At 49.6% G+C, this 17043-nt stretch overlaps 1 protein-coding gene across 4 annotated transcripts in view; it reads right to left on the minus strand.

Annotated features, from left to right (window-relative positions):
- Positions 1 to 2391: 2391 nt before the first annotated feature.
- Positions 2392 to 17043, minus strand: part of Adck1 (aarF domain containing kinase 1) — a 96366-nt gene continuing 81714 nt past the window's right edge. For all 4 annotated transcript variants that reach the window (XM_027418633.2, XM_027418630.2, XM_027418631.2 and 1 more), the window contains 4 exons: positions 8728 to 8877; positions 7235 to 7432; positions 4664 to 4857; positions 2392 to 3096 (listed from right to left, as the gene is read on the minus strand). In XM_027418633.2, the coding sequence (XP_027274434.1) occupies positions 2925 to 3096; positions 4664 to 4857; positions 7235 to 7432; positions 8728 to 8877 (714 nt within the window). In that variant the 3' untranslated portion in view covers positions 2392 to 2924. The remainder of the gene's footprint in view (positions 3097 to 4663; positions 4858 to 7234; positions 7433 to 8727; positions 8878 to 17043) is intronic.

The following is a 17043-nucleotide window of genomic DNA, read 5'->3' on the forward strand; positions in this document are numbered from 1 at the left end:
TGTCCTGGGACCACACCCCCAAAACCACTATTTTTCCAACCTTGCAACTCTGTATGGTCTCTGGTTCAGCAAACTACAATCCCCTGGAGGCTGATTACCAATGCAGTGTCACCCAGGCTCACAGAGGCAAAATTCAGAGCTTAATAGGACCCTAAGTGGCTGGTTTACACAGGAAAATCTATAGAAAGATCATACATGGTCCAGGGAGGGGGAACAGGAAGGAGCTGGAAAGGCAGGGCTGAACACCCATCATTGTGCTGGTCTTGACAGCCTCATACTTTCCCAGGAGAGAGGCACATGGGAAGAAAAGTCAGAGCTCTGCACTAGGAACCGAAGGCAGAATTGAAAGAAAGTAGTAGTGTTTCATCATCCCTATGGTCCTGTCCAATGACAACCTGGCACTGAGGGGAAGCAGGCTGGTGCTGGGCTGCCATGGCATCTCTAGGTGCAGCCAGGCCTGACCAGAAGGCAGTGACCCTGGAAAACAGCAGTGACAGCAGAACCCAGGGCTCCCACTGACTCTTCTGGAGGCTGAGCCCTCCTTCTATCAGATAAAGACAGCCTGACCCTCCAGGCTTTGCTTTGTAGACAGGAGAGGGGAACATGGCAAGAGGAAGGGGGCTGATGAGAAAATGGCTCTTTGCCAAACAGGACTGTAGGGACTTCCTTCGGTTCACAAAGCGGGAATAGTAGCACCAGGTTACCTGGTGTTCAGGGTCTCCTGTTAAATATGGACCCTCCTGTGCAGCCAGTGTGCCCTGTGTCCCCACTGCCAGGAATGCACCACACACTGGTTTTCTTTATTCGGGTCACGCCCATCTCTTGCTTCAGCCACACCTGCCTGACCGTTCACCCCACTAGCACCACTCTTCCCACGGGTGCCCGCCCACACTAAGGACTGCTGCAAACCTCCCATCAACCCTACTGCCCAGAACTTGCTTGGGGACCTCTTAGAGCAGCTCTGTCTTTCTAGGGTGTCCCTGTGCGGTGGCAAGAAGGCCCCGACAGCCTGCAGTCTAGAGGCTGACCAGCTCTGATCCTGGAAAAGACAGTGCTGGTATTAACCTGGCCATCCTCGAAGCACCTCTGTGAGCCAGTAGTTGTACATGCAGCTTTCCAAAGAGTTCGACCTCCCTGAAAACTATCAAGTCTGCCAATATCCCCAAGCACTAACCAAAGGCCAGGGCATCTATATTTAGAGGTACTCAGCTCAGACACACAGGACAACTCAAAGAGCGAGCATAATCCTTATCTACAGTGGTGTGGGAGGTCACTCATAAGTATCAGCCTACTCCTAGATTTGCAAACTGCCCTGCACTCCCAAACACCCCTCCTAGCCCGGAAACTGTCTTGGGTGCTAAGCCTACAGGCAACATGCTGATGTTTTAAATCCCAGGGTAAGCCAACCAGTACATCCACAGTGAAAAGCAAGTGACTATTATCTTGAACAGAAGGGACATTTATATTTACTTCAGTGGCTGTAAAAGGCACCATAAAATAGAATATGCAGCATGTATCCTCATGATTAATAACAGAGCTTGCAAATCATTCTCCTGGGTCCCTGGATATATCCAACTGGTCACCAAGAACAATTAATTCTTTCAGAAAATAAAAGAATGCAAATAGTCTCTGATCACCAGAAAAATCTGCTTGTTGTATCATTAACAAAGAGAACAAACAAAGGCTCAGATTTGGAGTTTTCTGATCGGGTAGTTATCCATCTGCAAGCATGGATGATCGTGGAGCTAGGGCCTGCCATATGTGGGGTCTCGGAGACCCGGAGACCATGCAGACATAGGAGCAGATGATGAACTAGGGAGGTGTGAATGCTGACAAAGCAAGAGAATAGAAACAGTTTCAACAGGTGACATGGATATGTCAGAATGTACAAAGCCACAGTGACTATGGTTTCATCACTGATGTCTCCAAAGACCTGGAAGGACCAGATACAATCCTGGACCTGAGACTCAGGTCACTGACTGAGAACCAGAGGGTAAGTCAGGACCTAACCAGTTGAACAAGGCAGGTGTCCCAGTCATCAGATGCAAGTGGGACACTATCTCTGCCTCTAGGTCCAAGCTTTGAACTTCTTAATACTACCAATGAAGATCTGGGATGTAGATGGTGGAGGAAAAGCCTCCAAGGAACAGGATGTGGCCCTGTGACAAACAATCTTACAGCCCACATGGCTCATAGGGGAAGGGTCCAGGGTACATGGTGTTCAGGTCCACTGCAAACCGTGTGGATTTGCTCCCAACCTAGCAAATAAATTCTACAACCAAACCAGACTTCATTCTTCTACACCTCCCTTAGAAACCTAGGGGTTTCCCAAGGAAGCAGCTACCAAGAGCAACTAAAAGTCCAAATGGAGCCATTGAGTCAGAAGGGACAGTCCCTGCAACCTTGAAAGGGTTTATTGAAACACAATATATATAATACTGGAGGTGTCACCGTGACAGCATGAACCCACAGCTGCACAGCTTATTCTCAGATGCAGCCTTCCTCACTGTGGCGAGACACCTTTGGGAGTGATATGGCAAAAATACAAAGTCTGTTCTTTAGCAAGTTCCAAGAACCTACTGATTTCCTATAAGTTAAACGTGCCCTTTTGGCACATGTGGTTGGCCCTTCCTGACAATCCCCACAAAGTGGGAATGACCAAGCCAATGGCACCAACAGGAAATGGGAAAAAGGTTGCTTTATCCCCTCCTTAGAGGAAAGAAATTCAGTCTCCAGTACAGTCCAGGGCCCCAAGACAAGTCTGCAGTGGGGGGCTCCAACAGCAGAGTGTGACGGTGCCATGGACAACCATCATCGGACCACAGGCCAACCCTGGGCAGACATGGGTCAGTGGATACTGAGCATAAAGGAACAAATGAGGTGTGGAAAGACACTAGGAAGGGGCAGGGAACGACAAGTCACACTCAGTGAGGAGCCCGAGTCAGCCAGCCCAGGAGAGCTGAGACCCAGCCAGGTAGCCTCAAGCCCTTCACTCGAAGCAGAAGTTCATGAAGGTTGATCTGCCAAAGGCTAAAGGCCTCACTGAAACATATCTGGGTCCTTCTGAAGAATGAGCAGGCGTCTCTCTTCCTCTGCCTAGAGGAGGGGTGAGAAAGAAGAAGGGAAGCAAAGAAACAGAGGTGAGAAAACACCAGCCCAGCACCACGGAGAAAAATAAAAGATGGCAGGTGGCCTGGCCAGCCCACCAGCTTCCCTGACCCTGGGGACTATCTACTTACCTGACTACATAACTGCCAGGGGAACTCAAATATCCCAAAGAAGATATTCAAAGCAGTAGAATAGTGAGGCATCAAGGCTCTGACCCCCTCACCCAGCAGAGCATTGCGTGGTTTCTTTTTCCAAAAGTACAGTAAATATGCCAACCCAGAGGCCCATCTCACCCTGACACAAGTACAGTCAGAGCCTCTGCAGAGGGTCAGGTGACTCTGGGGGGCCAAGCACTCTACGAATCAACCCGGCTCAGTCTCTCTGAACCAAACACAAGACACAATGAAAACTGGAATTTATGAATAATGACCTCTTGTTAGGTTTCAGGCTAGGAGCTAATCAAGCCACAGCCGTCTTTTCTCATAGCTGCTGTAAACGACAGTGACCTGAACCCTCCTTGGCAGCCCCGCTGTGTTCTACCTACCTGTTTTTATCTGTCTATGGTGTTAGGAACTCTTCTAAACAGTCTCTCACCCCAAATGGTTGTCTGCCTCCCGGACCCCACTGAGCTCCAAACCGGAGACCTTTCATTTTTTAAGACTTGGTTTCCTCTGCCCTCAGAGAAAAGATAAATCACACTCTATCCTTCATTGACTGGAGTATTTTGCTGTAACCCAATCTTGTACTTGCTAGTGAATGCATGATCTATGTGGTCAAATCTGTTGGTTGCCCACAATGATCCCATTCCTTCTCCAGGATGCACAGGCTGGGGTGTGACCACAAGCTAGGGTTCCTCTCTGGACTGAGAATATTCTGCCAGAGCACAGCCTTTCTGGTGTGTTCACCATACTCAACTGGAGGCCTAGCGCTTGCTCCTCTAGACCCTTCCTGAAGAAGCACAGTTCTCCTCCTCATCAGTGTCTCAAGGATGTTAAGGCATCTAGAAAGCTCTGTGACCCTGAGAGAGCCTACTAGCCACATCTTCCCAGGTCATAGCCACATCTCCAGTATAAAGAGCAATGGCCTCAATGCCTGGGCTGGTACTAGGACCTGAGTCCCAGGACCAGTTAGAAATAGGCTCATATTGGGGCTTCCTGACCACAAGTCCAGGGGACACCTGGATGAGTTGATATGCTCAAAAACCAACTTCAAACATTTTTGAGAGAAAGAATCATCTGGAGTTGGTCAGTGGTGGCGCATGCCTTCAATCCCAGCACTCGGGGAGGCAGAGGCAGGCCGATCTCTGTGAGTTCGAGTCCAGCCTGGTCTACAGAGCAACATTTGGCAAAATACAGGTGTTCTAAGCTACCCACAGACACCAACTCCAGGCACCTGCTGATGCACTGCAGCTGATTTTGCCCCCCCTGTGATTATTGAAGGGAGATCTAGAGGGTGAGAAGTCAAGATTGGGCCCTAAGGACTGAATGGTGAGGGAAGGAAAGCCCATGGAACAGTTCCTAGAACTGGGAGGTGGCCAAGACGGGAGCATACTCACTCGGCCAGTGCCCTGATACAACACCGAGACATGTTGAGGAAGGAACTGGCACTGGACCGGGTGCCCAGGGCGGTCTCAATGCTGCGGAGTAGCTCATTGGTCTTCAGGATGAGCAGCATCTGGCGAGGCACGTGGTTCAGGAGCTGGCTTATCTCAGGCAGGTAGTTGGCCGCATTACTGCGGATCTCTGAGTCCTAGATAGCAGCAAGAAGACATGAGAGTGACTGGGATGGCACACGAAGATCACAGTGCCAGGAGCAGGGGTAGCCTGTGACCAAGAGAACACAAATAAGCTCCAGGTGGGAGCTTCTAGCACAGCTGCCTTGACACCCTGTGGAGCACCATCCCAAAAGAAAAGAAAAGCACTGGGGCCCTGGGGCCTGACCATCCAGATGAGAGGTCCCAGCCTGGCTCCCTGGCAAGCCCTGGAAACAGCACTAGTGTGTTCTGAGAAAGGGCCAAGGATTCTTGAAGGCTTTGTTGGATGCCAGTTTCAAGGCAGACCTGGACGAAGCCCTACCGTCTAACTGAGCCCAGCCCTCTCTAGGCCATGGACAGAACTCTCAGGTCACACCCCAGCCTTGACCCACGTCCTATCTACTGTCCCCCGTGTTCTGCCACTGCCTGAGTCCTGAGAGTGGGAGCCTGCGCAACAACCAGTGCCCCTTCTTTTTGAAAGTGACCCCAACTGTTTATCTGACCCTTCCATACTCTTCAGGAACCAAGAGCTACTTGTTAGTCCCGGGCTACTGGTGTCTTGTTCATTCTCAGCCAGCTGTACTTCTGAGCATGGATTCTCTTCCTAAGTGACTGACTCATTGCCCCTCACTCCACAGAAACCCATAAAACAGCACGTAGGAGCATCCTGCTCAAAGCCTGCCAAGGGCTTCACTTCCTCCTAAGAGCCGATTCCTACCTCTTCCGGCAGCACGTAAAGCCCCCCATGTGGTGTTCTCTGTGGCCCACCACCCTCCAGACCACACCAAACGCTTTTGCCTGGGGCCTTAGTGTGCCAGGTACTCCTGAGGCTGGTGTCTCTCTAGTCCTTCACACCTCAGTTCAAATGTCAACCGCCATCCCAGGTCTCTGAGCCAGGCTCCCAACCCCTTCCTCTCTCACATCTCTTTCCTTGTTTCCGCCAGGGTACCTGTAACCTGCAATTATCCCACTTGCCTGTTTGTTCCGTTGTTTACTGTCTGTCTCTCTCAACCAAAGTGTAAATTACACAAAAGGCCTGTCTGTCTGTTGATCGCAGAAGCCTTGAAACACACTCAGGGGCCAGCTAAAGCAAATGTTTATTGAATGAATGAACTCCAGGAACCGTGAGTAGGCACTTTACATGCAATGACAGTATAAAACAGAAAACATAGCTCCTACCAGCCCTAGATTGTCCCCTCTTCTGGGGTGCTTCTTAAGGCTGTAGAGCCTGGAATAGCAAGTGTTCATCACTGCCACTAGGCCTGCTGGAGAAACATGCCTGTCTGAAGGAAAATGGAACCAATAACTGGTAAAAGATAAACTTTTTGTTTTGTTTTGTTTTGTTTTTCAAGACATGGTTTCTCTGTGTAGCTTTGAAGCCCATCCTGGAACTCACTCTGTAGACCAGGATGATCTACACTCACAGAGTATCTCCTGTCTCCGCCTCCAGAGTGCTGCGATTGAAAGTGTGTGCCACCACCACCACCACCACCGCACCCACCACCAAGAGATAAACTCTTTAAGACATCCTTTGAGACTCTAGACCCAGCCTTTGCCAGAGGTGCTTGTAACAAAGCAGCTTGCAGGGAAGGACCCTGAAGACCAAATGGCTAATGGGAATATCCAAGGTCAAGGGACCAGTGAGAAGAGGTGCTGGAAGCAGTGCCCAGGCTCTTCAAAAGCATGAGTAGGACCACATCTCTATGTGTCCACAATGCGAAGAGGCTGGGGGACGGGGGGACGGGGGGGGGGGGAGATGGGGGGAGGTTGAGTCTGCTGTTCACCACTAAGAAGTAAGCAAGTAAGCTCCTGTGAGCCTGGGCAGGCACACAGAAGTGGCCAGGAATATGGGGAGCAGGAGCTCCCAAAAGCCTGTGTCCTGTCTAGACAGTCAAAGTCCATGAATGAAGGAGCAAAAAAGTAAAGCAGAGGGGATTGCTTCACTTGGACAGAGCTGTTTGCGGTTGGAGAGGAAGTGGGGCGGGGGGGGGGGGGGTGATGCAGGCACAGGGAACTGTGCCCAGTGGGTGGGACAAGCACAAGAGCTGCAGGAGTAAGATGGCCCCTGGAAGTAAGATGGATGCTGGAGGGAGCCTGGCATCTCACTAAGCTACTGAGGTCTAGGATTTTAAGTCCACAAGCTTTATGTCTCCTCCAGGCTAATGAGGTCCCAGGGAACACAACGGGCTATCCTTCCCCTGCCCTCCTCACTCCAGTGCCATAGTTTCTACTCTCCTCCCTGCTTCTCATCCTGTGTGGTTCCAGTACAGCCCTCCCTACAGAGACACACAGCCCACCAATCATGAACCTTAGACAATTGGTTGGAAGTGGTCCCTAGGCCCTGATCCTTGCATCTGTGAGACGGTCACCTACCTCAGTGGCAGTGACTGGAGCTTGTCCAATGCCTCTTTTGACTGAGTCCCAGGACCGGGCTGTCAGCATACAGGCAAACAGTGGGTAGAGCTCTGCAGCCCCTAGGCGCTGGCTGTACTGCTTCACCCTCTCCATGTCAGTCCAGATCAGGGATTGCCACAGACGGCAGTAGTCCAGGCGGAACTCCTCTGTGAGCACCTAGAGCCAGGGCAGCAATGGTCAGCAAGCAGTCTCTCTTGACCCAAGGCCTGAAGCCCTGACTGATGCTGAGCACTACACGGGGCATGAGGAGGACCATCGTTCCCCCAACACTCAGCCGTTCCTAGGGGCCCAAGTTCAAAGCTAACAGAGTTTGAATATCATGAATCTGAAACTCCCAGGACCAGAATGCTCTAGATTTCATGGTTTTTCTTTCTCAGATTTGCATATACATAGTATCTTGGGGCTGGATCACACATCTAAGCATGAAATTCATTTGTTTCATACATGCTTTACATACATGGCCTAAAGGTAGCCTTGCACGATGTGTTTAACAATTTTGAGCATGAAACAAAGTTAGGAGGCATAGAATTTTCCACTTGCGGTGCCACGGTGCTCAAAATCTTCCAGCACTGGGAATGCATGTTTTTGGATTAGGGATACTCAACCTGTACTAGCAAGCCTTGGTCCTAACAGGCAGAGACTGCTAACTGCCCTCCAAAATCTATACTGCGGTCTCCGTTTTAGGCACAGGCTACTTCCCTGGCCTCCCAGGAAGACAAGCACAGTTCTCCTCCCTCAAAGCTTTCCCACATATCCCCTCGCCCTCTCCTCTGCCCTCACCTCCTGTGAGTCCTAGGGAACAGAGCCCTGAAGACTCCACCCAACATGCCTAGGACTATCTGTCTCTGGGGCTCCATGTGACTACAGCTGGCCTAATTCTGGCCTGCATCCTATTTTACCAAGCCTTTCAGCGGAGGCCGAGATTAGGGATGTGGTATCAAGGCCTGAGAAAGGAGCTGTGGTGAATGTGGAATCTCTTCAGGACCAAGTACCTCGGGGAAACAAGTCAAGCTGGGGTCCCGGGTTGATAATAATATGCCCCACTTTTTCGGTGCTGGCTGTGGCTCATTCATTCTATATTAACTGTTTATCCTGAGTTCCAGAAGACAAAGTCTGGGGCCTCCAACCCTGTTTTCCTCACTAGCACCGATTATGCAGTCATCTGTCTCCTGAAGTTCCCGCTCACACACAGTAGAGTCTGGTGGCCTGCAGTCCCCTGGGAAGACATAGCCACACTGGCACACTCCTCCTATCTGCTCCTCACAACAGCTACAAAAGAGGCCAGAGCGACTTCATTTTGATGCATGGATGCTGAGGTTCAGCAAACTCTTGGGCTAGGTCTATAACAAAAATGACAGTTCCTTGAGGAGAGGGGCCCTCCCCAGCTACCTGCCTCCCCCCATCTGCAGGGCTTCTTGAGGGCATTAGTGGGCATCAGAGTTTTCTCCTACCTGGTAAAGCCCATGGTCCAAGAGGACAATCTCAGCCTTGCCCGTGTCTGGATGCTTCCGCACTAGCACATTGCCTGGGTGGGGGTCACAGTGCACGAAGCCATTGACAAAGATCATCTCGCTGTACATCTTGCCCAGGTGGCAGGATATCTGAAAGAGAAGCAACCCAGTGGGAGCTCGGCCATGCCCATACTTGCTCCAGGAACTTCTCTCATCACCCACTCTAGCCACTTTCAAGAGACAACGACGGGACCCACTGGGCCAGAGCAGTATGAGATAATGGAGTTCTCACGTCTAAGTGAGGCTCAGCTCAAACACGGCCACACATTAAAACCACCTGGAACTCCAGTGTTTTCTGAGTTCCCCGTGTGACTCCCTGCATGTAAGGGAGGAGAATGGCTGCTTCTCCATTTCCTGATGGCTGTCAGTCTTCACCTCCCACACTGCCCTGCCCACTCCCCTCATCTCTCTTCTCCCTGTTCTCTTATCAGCCCCTCTTCTCTCTTTCCAAAAAATGAGAGTGGCTTGTGGGAACAGTCCCACTACTCCGTCAAAGAACAGGGCTGGGTCAGGAACAGGTGACAGATACAATGACCCTCCTCTGCAGCTGCCCTGCCACCAGGCCGGTCCTAGACAGACCCAGAGTGCAGGCCCTGCTCCCCTCTCCCCATCCCCCAGAGCCCAATGCTAATCTGATTTATGGTGTCTGTAGAGAAGAAACGACACTGGAGAGGCCATTTAAATCATCCTGTCACTTCTGCGCACCCTGCCAAGGCAGCCTTCTTATCTCTACCTCCTTTTTTATTAAAGCTAAAAGCCTCTTCCCAGCTAGGGAGCAGCTGCTGAATAGAACCAGACCAGGGCCCCCAGATGATGTGTCGATGGGTGTCCAGGGGACACTGACTGCCCTTGGCATTCCTTCCAACCTCAGTTGAACCTCATGGTCATAAACAAATGAACATAGTGGAGACAGGGGAGCTGGAGCTCATGGGTAGGGGGACTCAAGATTAAGACTCTTCCTCAACTGTTAAGTCCTATGCAACAAGTTCTATGACCTAATAATGTCTTGCCTCTCTCCCTGGTATCCCCTTGCGTGAGACACACACTCTCTGGCCACATCAGCCTTCAGTGATGCCAGTGCCTTGCTACCTCAGGACTTCAGTGCAAACCATTCCCACTGCCACAAAGCACCTCTGCCATCTCCCCATCTCTAGGTCCAGGCACCTTTCCTTCCTATCTGGGGCTGGAGGCATGCTCTCACCATATACTCCTAAAGGATCCTTGGCCTTTTCTTCTACAGCACTAGCAATTACTCGTGTGATTATTTGACAAATGACCATCTGGTTCACTATCATAAACTCCCAGGACAGCAGGGACTGGCTCTGTTTTGTTAAACGGCTTTATTGAGGTGTGATTGATGTGCTGTAGACGGGCTCCATTACGCATGCACTTGCTTGCACCAGCACCAGACCAGCAAAGTAAGACTCTGCACTCAATGTGAGTGAGCTGTCCATTGGCTTTAAGATGCTGTGTTCCCTACCCAGTTTATCCTAATCCTATCAGTCTCCCCCCAAGACCCAACCATTTGTAATCAGCACCAAGTTAAAAGATCAAGAATGACCTAACGGTCAAGAGTTAGGTCAAAAGTGGTGGCATAGACCTATGATTTCAGCACCTTGGAGCCTGAGATGGGAGAGTTGCAAGCCCAGGGCGAGCGTGGGCTACAGAAGACTTGAATAGAATAACCCCTCATTAGAACAACAGCTGCCATCATTACTAATAATGTTCAAAGGGTTGGAACGATTATGACCCCCACTTTGCAGACAAGGGAGTGAAAGCACTGAGGATAAAGCTACTCATGGCAGAGTCCTGTTTGTTCAAAGCAGGTATGACCCCCAGCTGCCTAACAAAGCCCCTCTACATGGCTCCCACCTACTTCTGTACCTTTCTCTGGAGACCTTGAACCAGCTTCTTACGCTACTGGCTTCAGTAAATCATAATTCTCATGGGTGGCTGCAGAAGTGAAGGAGCATGCCACAGGGCTTGGGACCTAGTGACTTCTTGTAGATGTCCCTGTGGTAGTCATCATTGGTTCTTTGTAACACACCTGTACAGAGGAAGATGCCAAAGGCACTACTCCCTGCCACAAGAGCACTCTGACTCCTGAAATTTGCCTAGGGTGAAACATACCTTGGGACTCTGTCATTCTAGTTAGGAACAGGACTTTGCCCCAGGGCGAATCTCAGGGGTCCCAGGGCCAATGTTTTCTATTTCCCAGGGAGATAGGCCTCAGCCAAAGCAGGGCCTGGATAAGGCAGCCAGTTCCCCACCTCTGAGACCAAGAACCCTTTTTGTTAGGCTCCTTGGAGCTCCTCAGAGCCACGCTTCAAAAGGCCATATCTGACAAACCGATTCCATTTATTAAGTAATCATTCATTTTTATTTGTCAAGGACGCATATAAAGTCCAATCAGGGTTCCTGATCGGCCCAAGATAAGCAGTGCAGCCAGACTGAGCTGACGGAATTCCAGTCAAAATGTGGAGAAGTGACATTTCATTTAGTCTGGGCAAACCTGTCACAGGGAGATGTATGATCTCCCTTAAGCTTTCTGAAATATTGCTAATCGCTCTGGGCCCCTTATTTCTACAATGAAAGATGGCCCCTGGGGGCATGGGGACTCAGGGTGGGGGTGCTCATATCCCTGAGGTGCGGGTGCTGCTGATATATACATATATATAAGTGAAGCCACCAGGGAGAGCACATGCATTCTCTCTCTCCTTTCTCTCTCTCTCTGTCTCTCTCTGTCTCTCTGTCTCTCTCTCTCTCTCTCTCTCTCTCTCTCTCTCTCTCTCTCTCCCTCCCTCCTCTCTCTGCCTGTTTCTCTGTCTCTCTATCTCTCTCCTCTCTGTGTCTCACTCTGTCTCTCTGTCTGTCTCTCTCTATCTCTATCTCTCTTGTACGTACACACACACACACACACACACACACACACACACACCATTTCAACAGCCCCCCAGCCAGCTGCCACTTGGAGACCTTCCTACTTGGGAGCTGTTCTCAATGCTCAGCTAACCAGATGTCCCTAGGACTGACAGTTATAGAAGACAAAGCACAAGGAACAAGAGTTGGCTGATGCCAATAGCTCAGCACTAAAGCCATGTTGGTGCTGCCACTTTGGGCACCAGTGGCCTGAGAGATAAGTCACCCCGGTCCTCAATCTCCATTAGCAGTTATGTGGGACTAACGCCATCTGTTTGACCTCCTCACAGAGCAACTTTACAATTCAAAGTCAAATACCATACCCAGGAGAAAACCATTACTCAATGTTGGACACACAAATGTCATTGGTTTGGTTTTTTAGACATGGAGAAAAATGCGTACCTGTTCCTACCAAATGTAACTGTCGGTGTTAGAAGTACAGCTCACAAACACACAGAGAAAGAAGTGTCTGGGCCTTTCAACTCAACAGTTAGGAATCAGGTACAATGGTAGACATGCTTCAAAAACAACTGTAAGGAAGCCAGGACTTACTCAGGAAGAAAGGAGAATTCCTGGATGAAATGTGAACTACTTATTGTCATCTGGGATCTTAAGAAAAAAAAATCAGGGCTGGAGAGATGGCTCAGAGGTTAAGAGCACCGACTGCTCTTCCAAAGGTCCTGAGTTCAATTCCCAGCAACCACATGGTGGCTCACAACCATCCCTTATGAGATCTGGTGCCCTCTTCTGGTGTGCAGATACACATGGAAGATATGTTGTATACATAATAAATAAATAAAATTTAAAAAAAAAAGAAAAAAAATCAACCTTTAGGATTATCTTTTCTACTGAGCAGAGACTATTTGCATCTCAACTGGGAAAGAACTACAAGTGGATACATGACTTCAGGCTGAGCTCATAATTGTAGGTAACAAAGAAAAGTACATTTCCCTAAATATTAAAAAAAAAACCTCGGGGAAGGGGAGTTGAAACTGGCACAGTGTTGATTGATCTACACTTAAGAATGACTTTGAAAGGGCATGTCACTCTTGCGGCCATTTTCTTGGTTTTGGGTGAATTTTCTTTGCAGCTTGCAGAACTGGGCTGACACCTCTTTGGAAATCAAGTCTTCCCGTAGGGCAGCTAGCCCTTCCTACCACCACAGGTATTCAGGATCCTGGAGAAGCCCCAGGCCTCTGCTTGGCTGGTGGCATTGCAGAAGCAAGGCCAATCAATATCCCTGAGCCCCTCTCTTACTTCTTCATATTACTTCAGCTACATCATCTACCGAGAGACAGACCACCATCTGGAGTAGTATGGTACCCACACGATGATGGGCAGGGGCACATTTTTGGAGTAGTCCACAATGGGCCAGGCCCTACTCCAGATACTTAGCCATTCTCTGCAAGGCTGAGGAGGTGGGGATTAAAAGACAGGAAGAAGCCTGATCCCTTGCTCAGCTGTCAGTGATGTTGATCTGTCATGTGACCTGGCTCTGGAGAACGGGTGCCCAATGGTCAGTCCACCTGCCTCTCCACTCCATAGAGAGCTTTCCTGAGGCTGACTTCTGAGGTACTGTCTGTCTGAAGAAAAGGACATGGGGAGGAAATCCTGGCTGAGTGATTCCCCCAGTCCAGACACAGGACAGTGCTCTCTACTAAAAAGCCACCAAGAAGTCTGAATTGTACCGTGTGAAAAGAACATGCCACTCATACGTGATTTTACTAATTACAAACGCCTTCATTCTCTAACAGTAGGGAAGAGGGGGAAAAGATAACAGAGTTCCATAAAAAGGGCTGAGTAAAGAATTAATTGAGTAAATAATATTTAAATCAAGGAGTTATTTTGGGACTTTTCTCAAGGCCTGAATTGGTTGAAAGTAGCTTAATTGGTCTATAATTGTGTGAATTAATTCATTCCTACCCCCAAGGAAAAGTCTATGTACGTTCCTGGGTGGGGGTGTCTCCAAAGCAAGACCAACGTCTGTGAGAGAAAGGGGAGACTGCTGTTGTGACATCTGTCCCCAGAGTCTGCCAGATTATCCAGATAGACCAGCCTGCTGCCTGGGGGCATATCACCATCACCCTCCTCCTGTCACCAGGAAGAAACATTGAGATACAGAAAGTGCAGACCGCTCCAGCTGCCCAGTGCTGCAGTCAATGTATTCATGGCACACAGTGATCGTGGATGAGATGATGTCCCTGAACGCCCAGATGCTGTGAACTCCTCAGTCTCACACAGTGGTAGTGAGGACAGGAACAGAAGTGCCACTGGGTCACAGGAAACTGAGGCGTGGCTCTGATAGTGGCGCCCCAAACACCTCCCGATAAGACCTAAGTCTTGAACACTGCCATGGGCTGATGCTTTCAGTACTTGGTCCCCAGCTTGTGGCACTACTTGGAAGGTGACTGAGTTTTGAGGAAGTGGGGCCTGGCTGGTGAAAGTAAGTCCTTTCAGGTGATATCTGGCCCTGGTTCTACCTGTGACCTCTGTTTTTTGATCTCTGGCCATCTGAAGACCCATATGTGTCCTGTCCTGGCCCCTCCCTCCACAGACAGAGCCACTCCAACCACCATGCCTTCCGGCCATGATGGATGCAACCTTTCGAAACCATGAGCCAAAATAAATGCTTCCTCAAGTTACTTCTCTAACAACAGTAAGCATTTTCTCACAAAAAGAAAACCAATACCACTTCTTTAATCAGCCCTTACCAGGCTTAAAGTGAGAGCCCGACATAAGCACCAGAGGTGCCCAGCAAGTCATCCCAAGTCCAGAAAGTGGCAAAAGTGAGTCCCAGGGATCATAGCCATTAAGAACACTTTCAAGGAGAAGGAACTGCTGTTGACATCTGTAATCTCATTTCTTCGGTGACAACTCACCCCACACACAAATTGCTTTGATCAATGTAGAAGACCAGGAAAAGGATTCTCCCCTTCCTATTTCCCCTACCCTTGAACAAACATTGTCATGCCAAGAAAATCAGAGAGCTGGGGTTTCAGTGTCCTTGTGTACTGGGCATATATACCAGGCTCAGCGCTGTGCTTTAGTTGTCGAAGGGCCCTTCAGGTCACCCACCATACAGGGAAGCCAGGGTTCCTAATAGCAACCCCACAGCAGAACAGCTGACAAATGACAGTCTAGAGCCAGCACTAGACTGCAAAAACAGTGACTCCAGAAAACTCCTTTGGCCCAACCAGTACCTCTGTTGTGAGAAAACAAGTCCTCAGAAGCTACCTGGGACCACCCCTCATCCCAACATTATGAGCACCCAAGAGTGATGGGGGTTAGGGAGAAGAAACTGTTTTCTTCCTAATGATTCCAGGAACTGGGTCTCCAGCCAGCCAGAAGGGCCAGGAGGTTGGAATGATACTGAGCAAAAATGGGAAGGTTCTTTTCTGTCCACACAGGGTGGCGACAGGAACAAAGGTAATCAAGGGAAAGGCAGAACTTCAGCCTGGCTTTTCTGAATCTATGGCATTGCATGCCAATCAAGTACATCAAATCTATGCACTCACAGGCTACAGAAAGGGGGCAAGAAGGGAACAAAGGTTCTCAGAGACTCTACAGAAGAAGAGACGCCTCAGTGAGTAGTAATGCTCTCATGAATTAAAAATTATAGAAAATGTTCTACATGGTCCTATTGCTTATAAATCTCACATGGTGGCACCTGTCCCATAGAAAAAAGGACTTGGGTTCCTATCTCTAGTACTTCACTCAAGGCCACTGGAGCAATGAATGGCAGAGTCAGACAACCCCAGGTACCCATCCTGTCCAGCACCAGGTATCTTGGAAGCCCCGTGCTTGGCTCTGTCCACATTTTTATGCTAGCACACATGGGCAGTGCCTGTACATAGAAGGTACTCAAAAAAACATACTGGAAAGTAACTCTGATTTCAAAGGGACAGAAGCAACACCTCCAATCGCAAGAAAAGCAGAACAGGTAACCACAGAAGCCAACATGAGTCAGCAGGAGCATGGCCTGGGGACAGCTGATGATAGGGCAAAGGCAAGGGAGCCCTGAGCCAACTACAGGTGCTCTGTGCCTATGATCTAAGCTCCAAGAAGGCTCAGTACCTGGCATCTCTGGAAATAGGTTCTGAGGGTCCTAAAAGAGAAGATTAGTTAGAAGGTTTTAATGATTTCAGCTAAGTCCTAAATCCATCCCCACTCTAACAGAAGTTTGCTCCCAGGAAAGTGAGGAGACAGTCTCCATAGTCCTCCTCCTCGTCCTCCACCTGGAGATCCTAAGGACCAGGACTCAATCCAGGGCCATGTAACTATGGCCCTCTTTTCCCCCTGGCTCTTTCCCTAAGGAAGTACCTGGCTGGCATCTTTCCCCAGATCCAATCAGTCTTCAGACACAGGTGATGTCTGCCCACCAGGCCTCCTGCATCTGTCCCTGCTGCCCTGTAGTACCAACTCAGTCACCTTTCTCTTGGCTAATTTCATGCCAATTAAGCCAGGCCTCAGCCCAGGCAGGGTCTTCAACCCACACTCACTGAAATCCAACTAACCTTCCGTAAAGGTCTTACAATCGATATAGTCCTTTTGTGGCTACAAGAAGCCTCCTCACCTGCCTGAGAAGATGCCCGCACAACCTTTGCTTTTAATGGGATCAGTGACAATTGCTGCCATCAGCTCTTAAAGTTCCTGGCAAGTATGGTCCCTGGATGCATAAGGTGCCAGGCTCAGGGAGATAAACAGAGGAGCCCTCATAGGCTGCTGGCTCCTAGAAGGTGAACACACCTAGGTGGGGCCACCTGTGTGGCAGGTACAAATGGCAGGTGAGCACTAATAGCTCAAGGGCTTTTTTTTTTTTTTTTTTTTTTTTTAAGACAGGGTTTCTCTGTGTAGCTTTAGAGCCTTATCCTAGCACTCGCTCTGGAGACCAGGCTGGCCTCGAACTCACAGAGATCCGCCTGCCTCTGCCTCCCGAGTGCTGGGATTAAAGGCGTGCGCCACCAACGCAAGGGCTTTATACTGGGGCAAGGTCTTCCATGGATCCATCTGGAGACTCTGCAACCCTCCCCACCCCAGATCCTCATGTGCACCCTGGGGAGGTTCCCAGGAATCCGCATAGCTACACAAACAAGCTCCCCTAAAGGTTCTGAAATAGATAGCTCCTGGACCATCCTGAACCACAGTTACTAGTCTATAAAATATTCAAATAGAAAGGATCCATGGTTAGAGGTCAGCTGGTCCATCATCTCCACTAAGAAAACTGAGGACCAGAGAGATAAGTCTGGCCTGTTTCACTCTTGAAAAGTCAGGATGCCCACTAAGGCCTTCCTGCCTGGATACTGGCTTTTCCCACACATGTAAGAATGATGGTGGTTG

Source organism: Cricetulus griseus, chromosome 5 (assembly GCF_003668045.3).
Source record: "Cricetulus griseus strain 17A/GY chromosome 5, alternate assembly CriGri-PICRH-1.0, whole genome shotgun sequence".
Taxonomy (NCBI): Eukaryota; Metazoa; Chordata; class Mammalia; order Rodentia; family Cricetidae; genus Cricetulus; species Cricetulus griseus.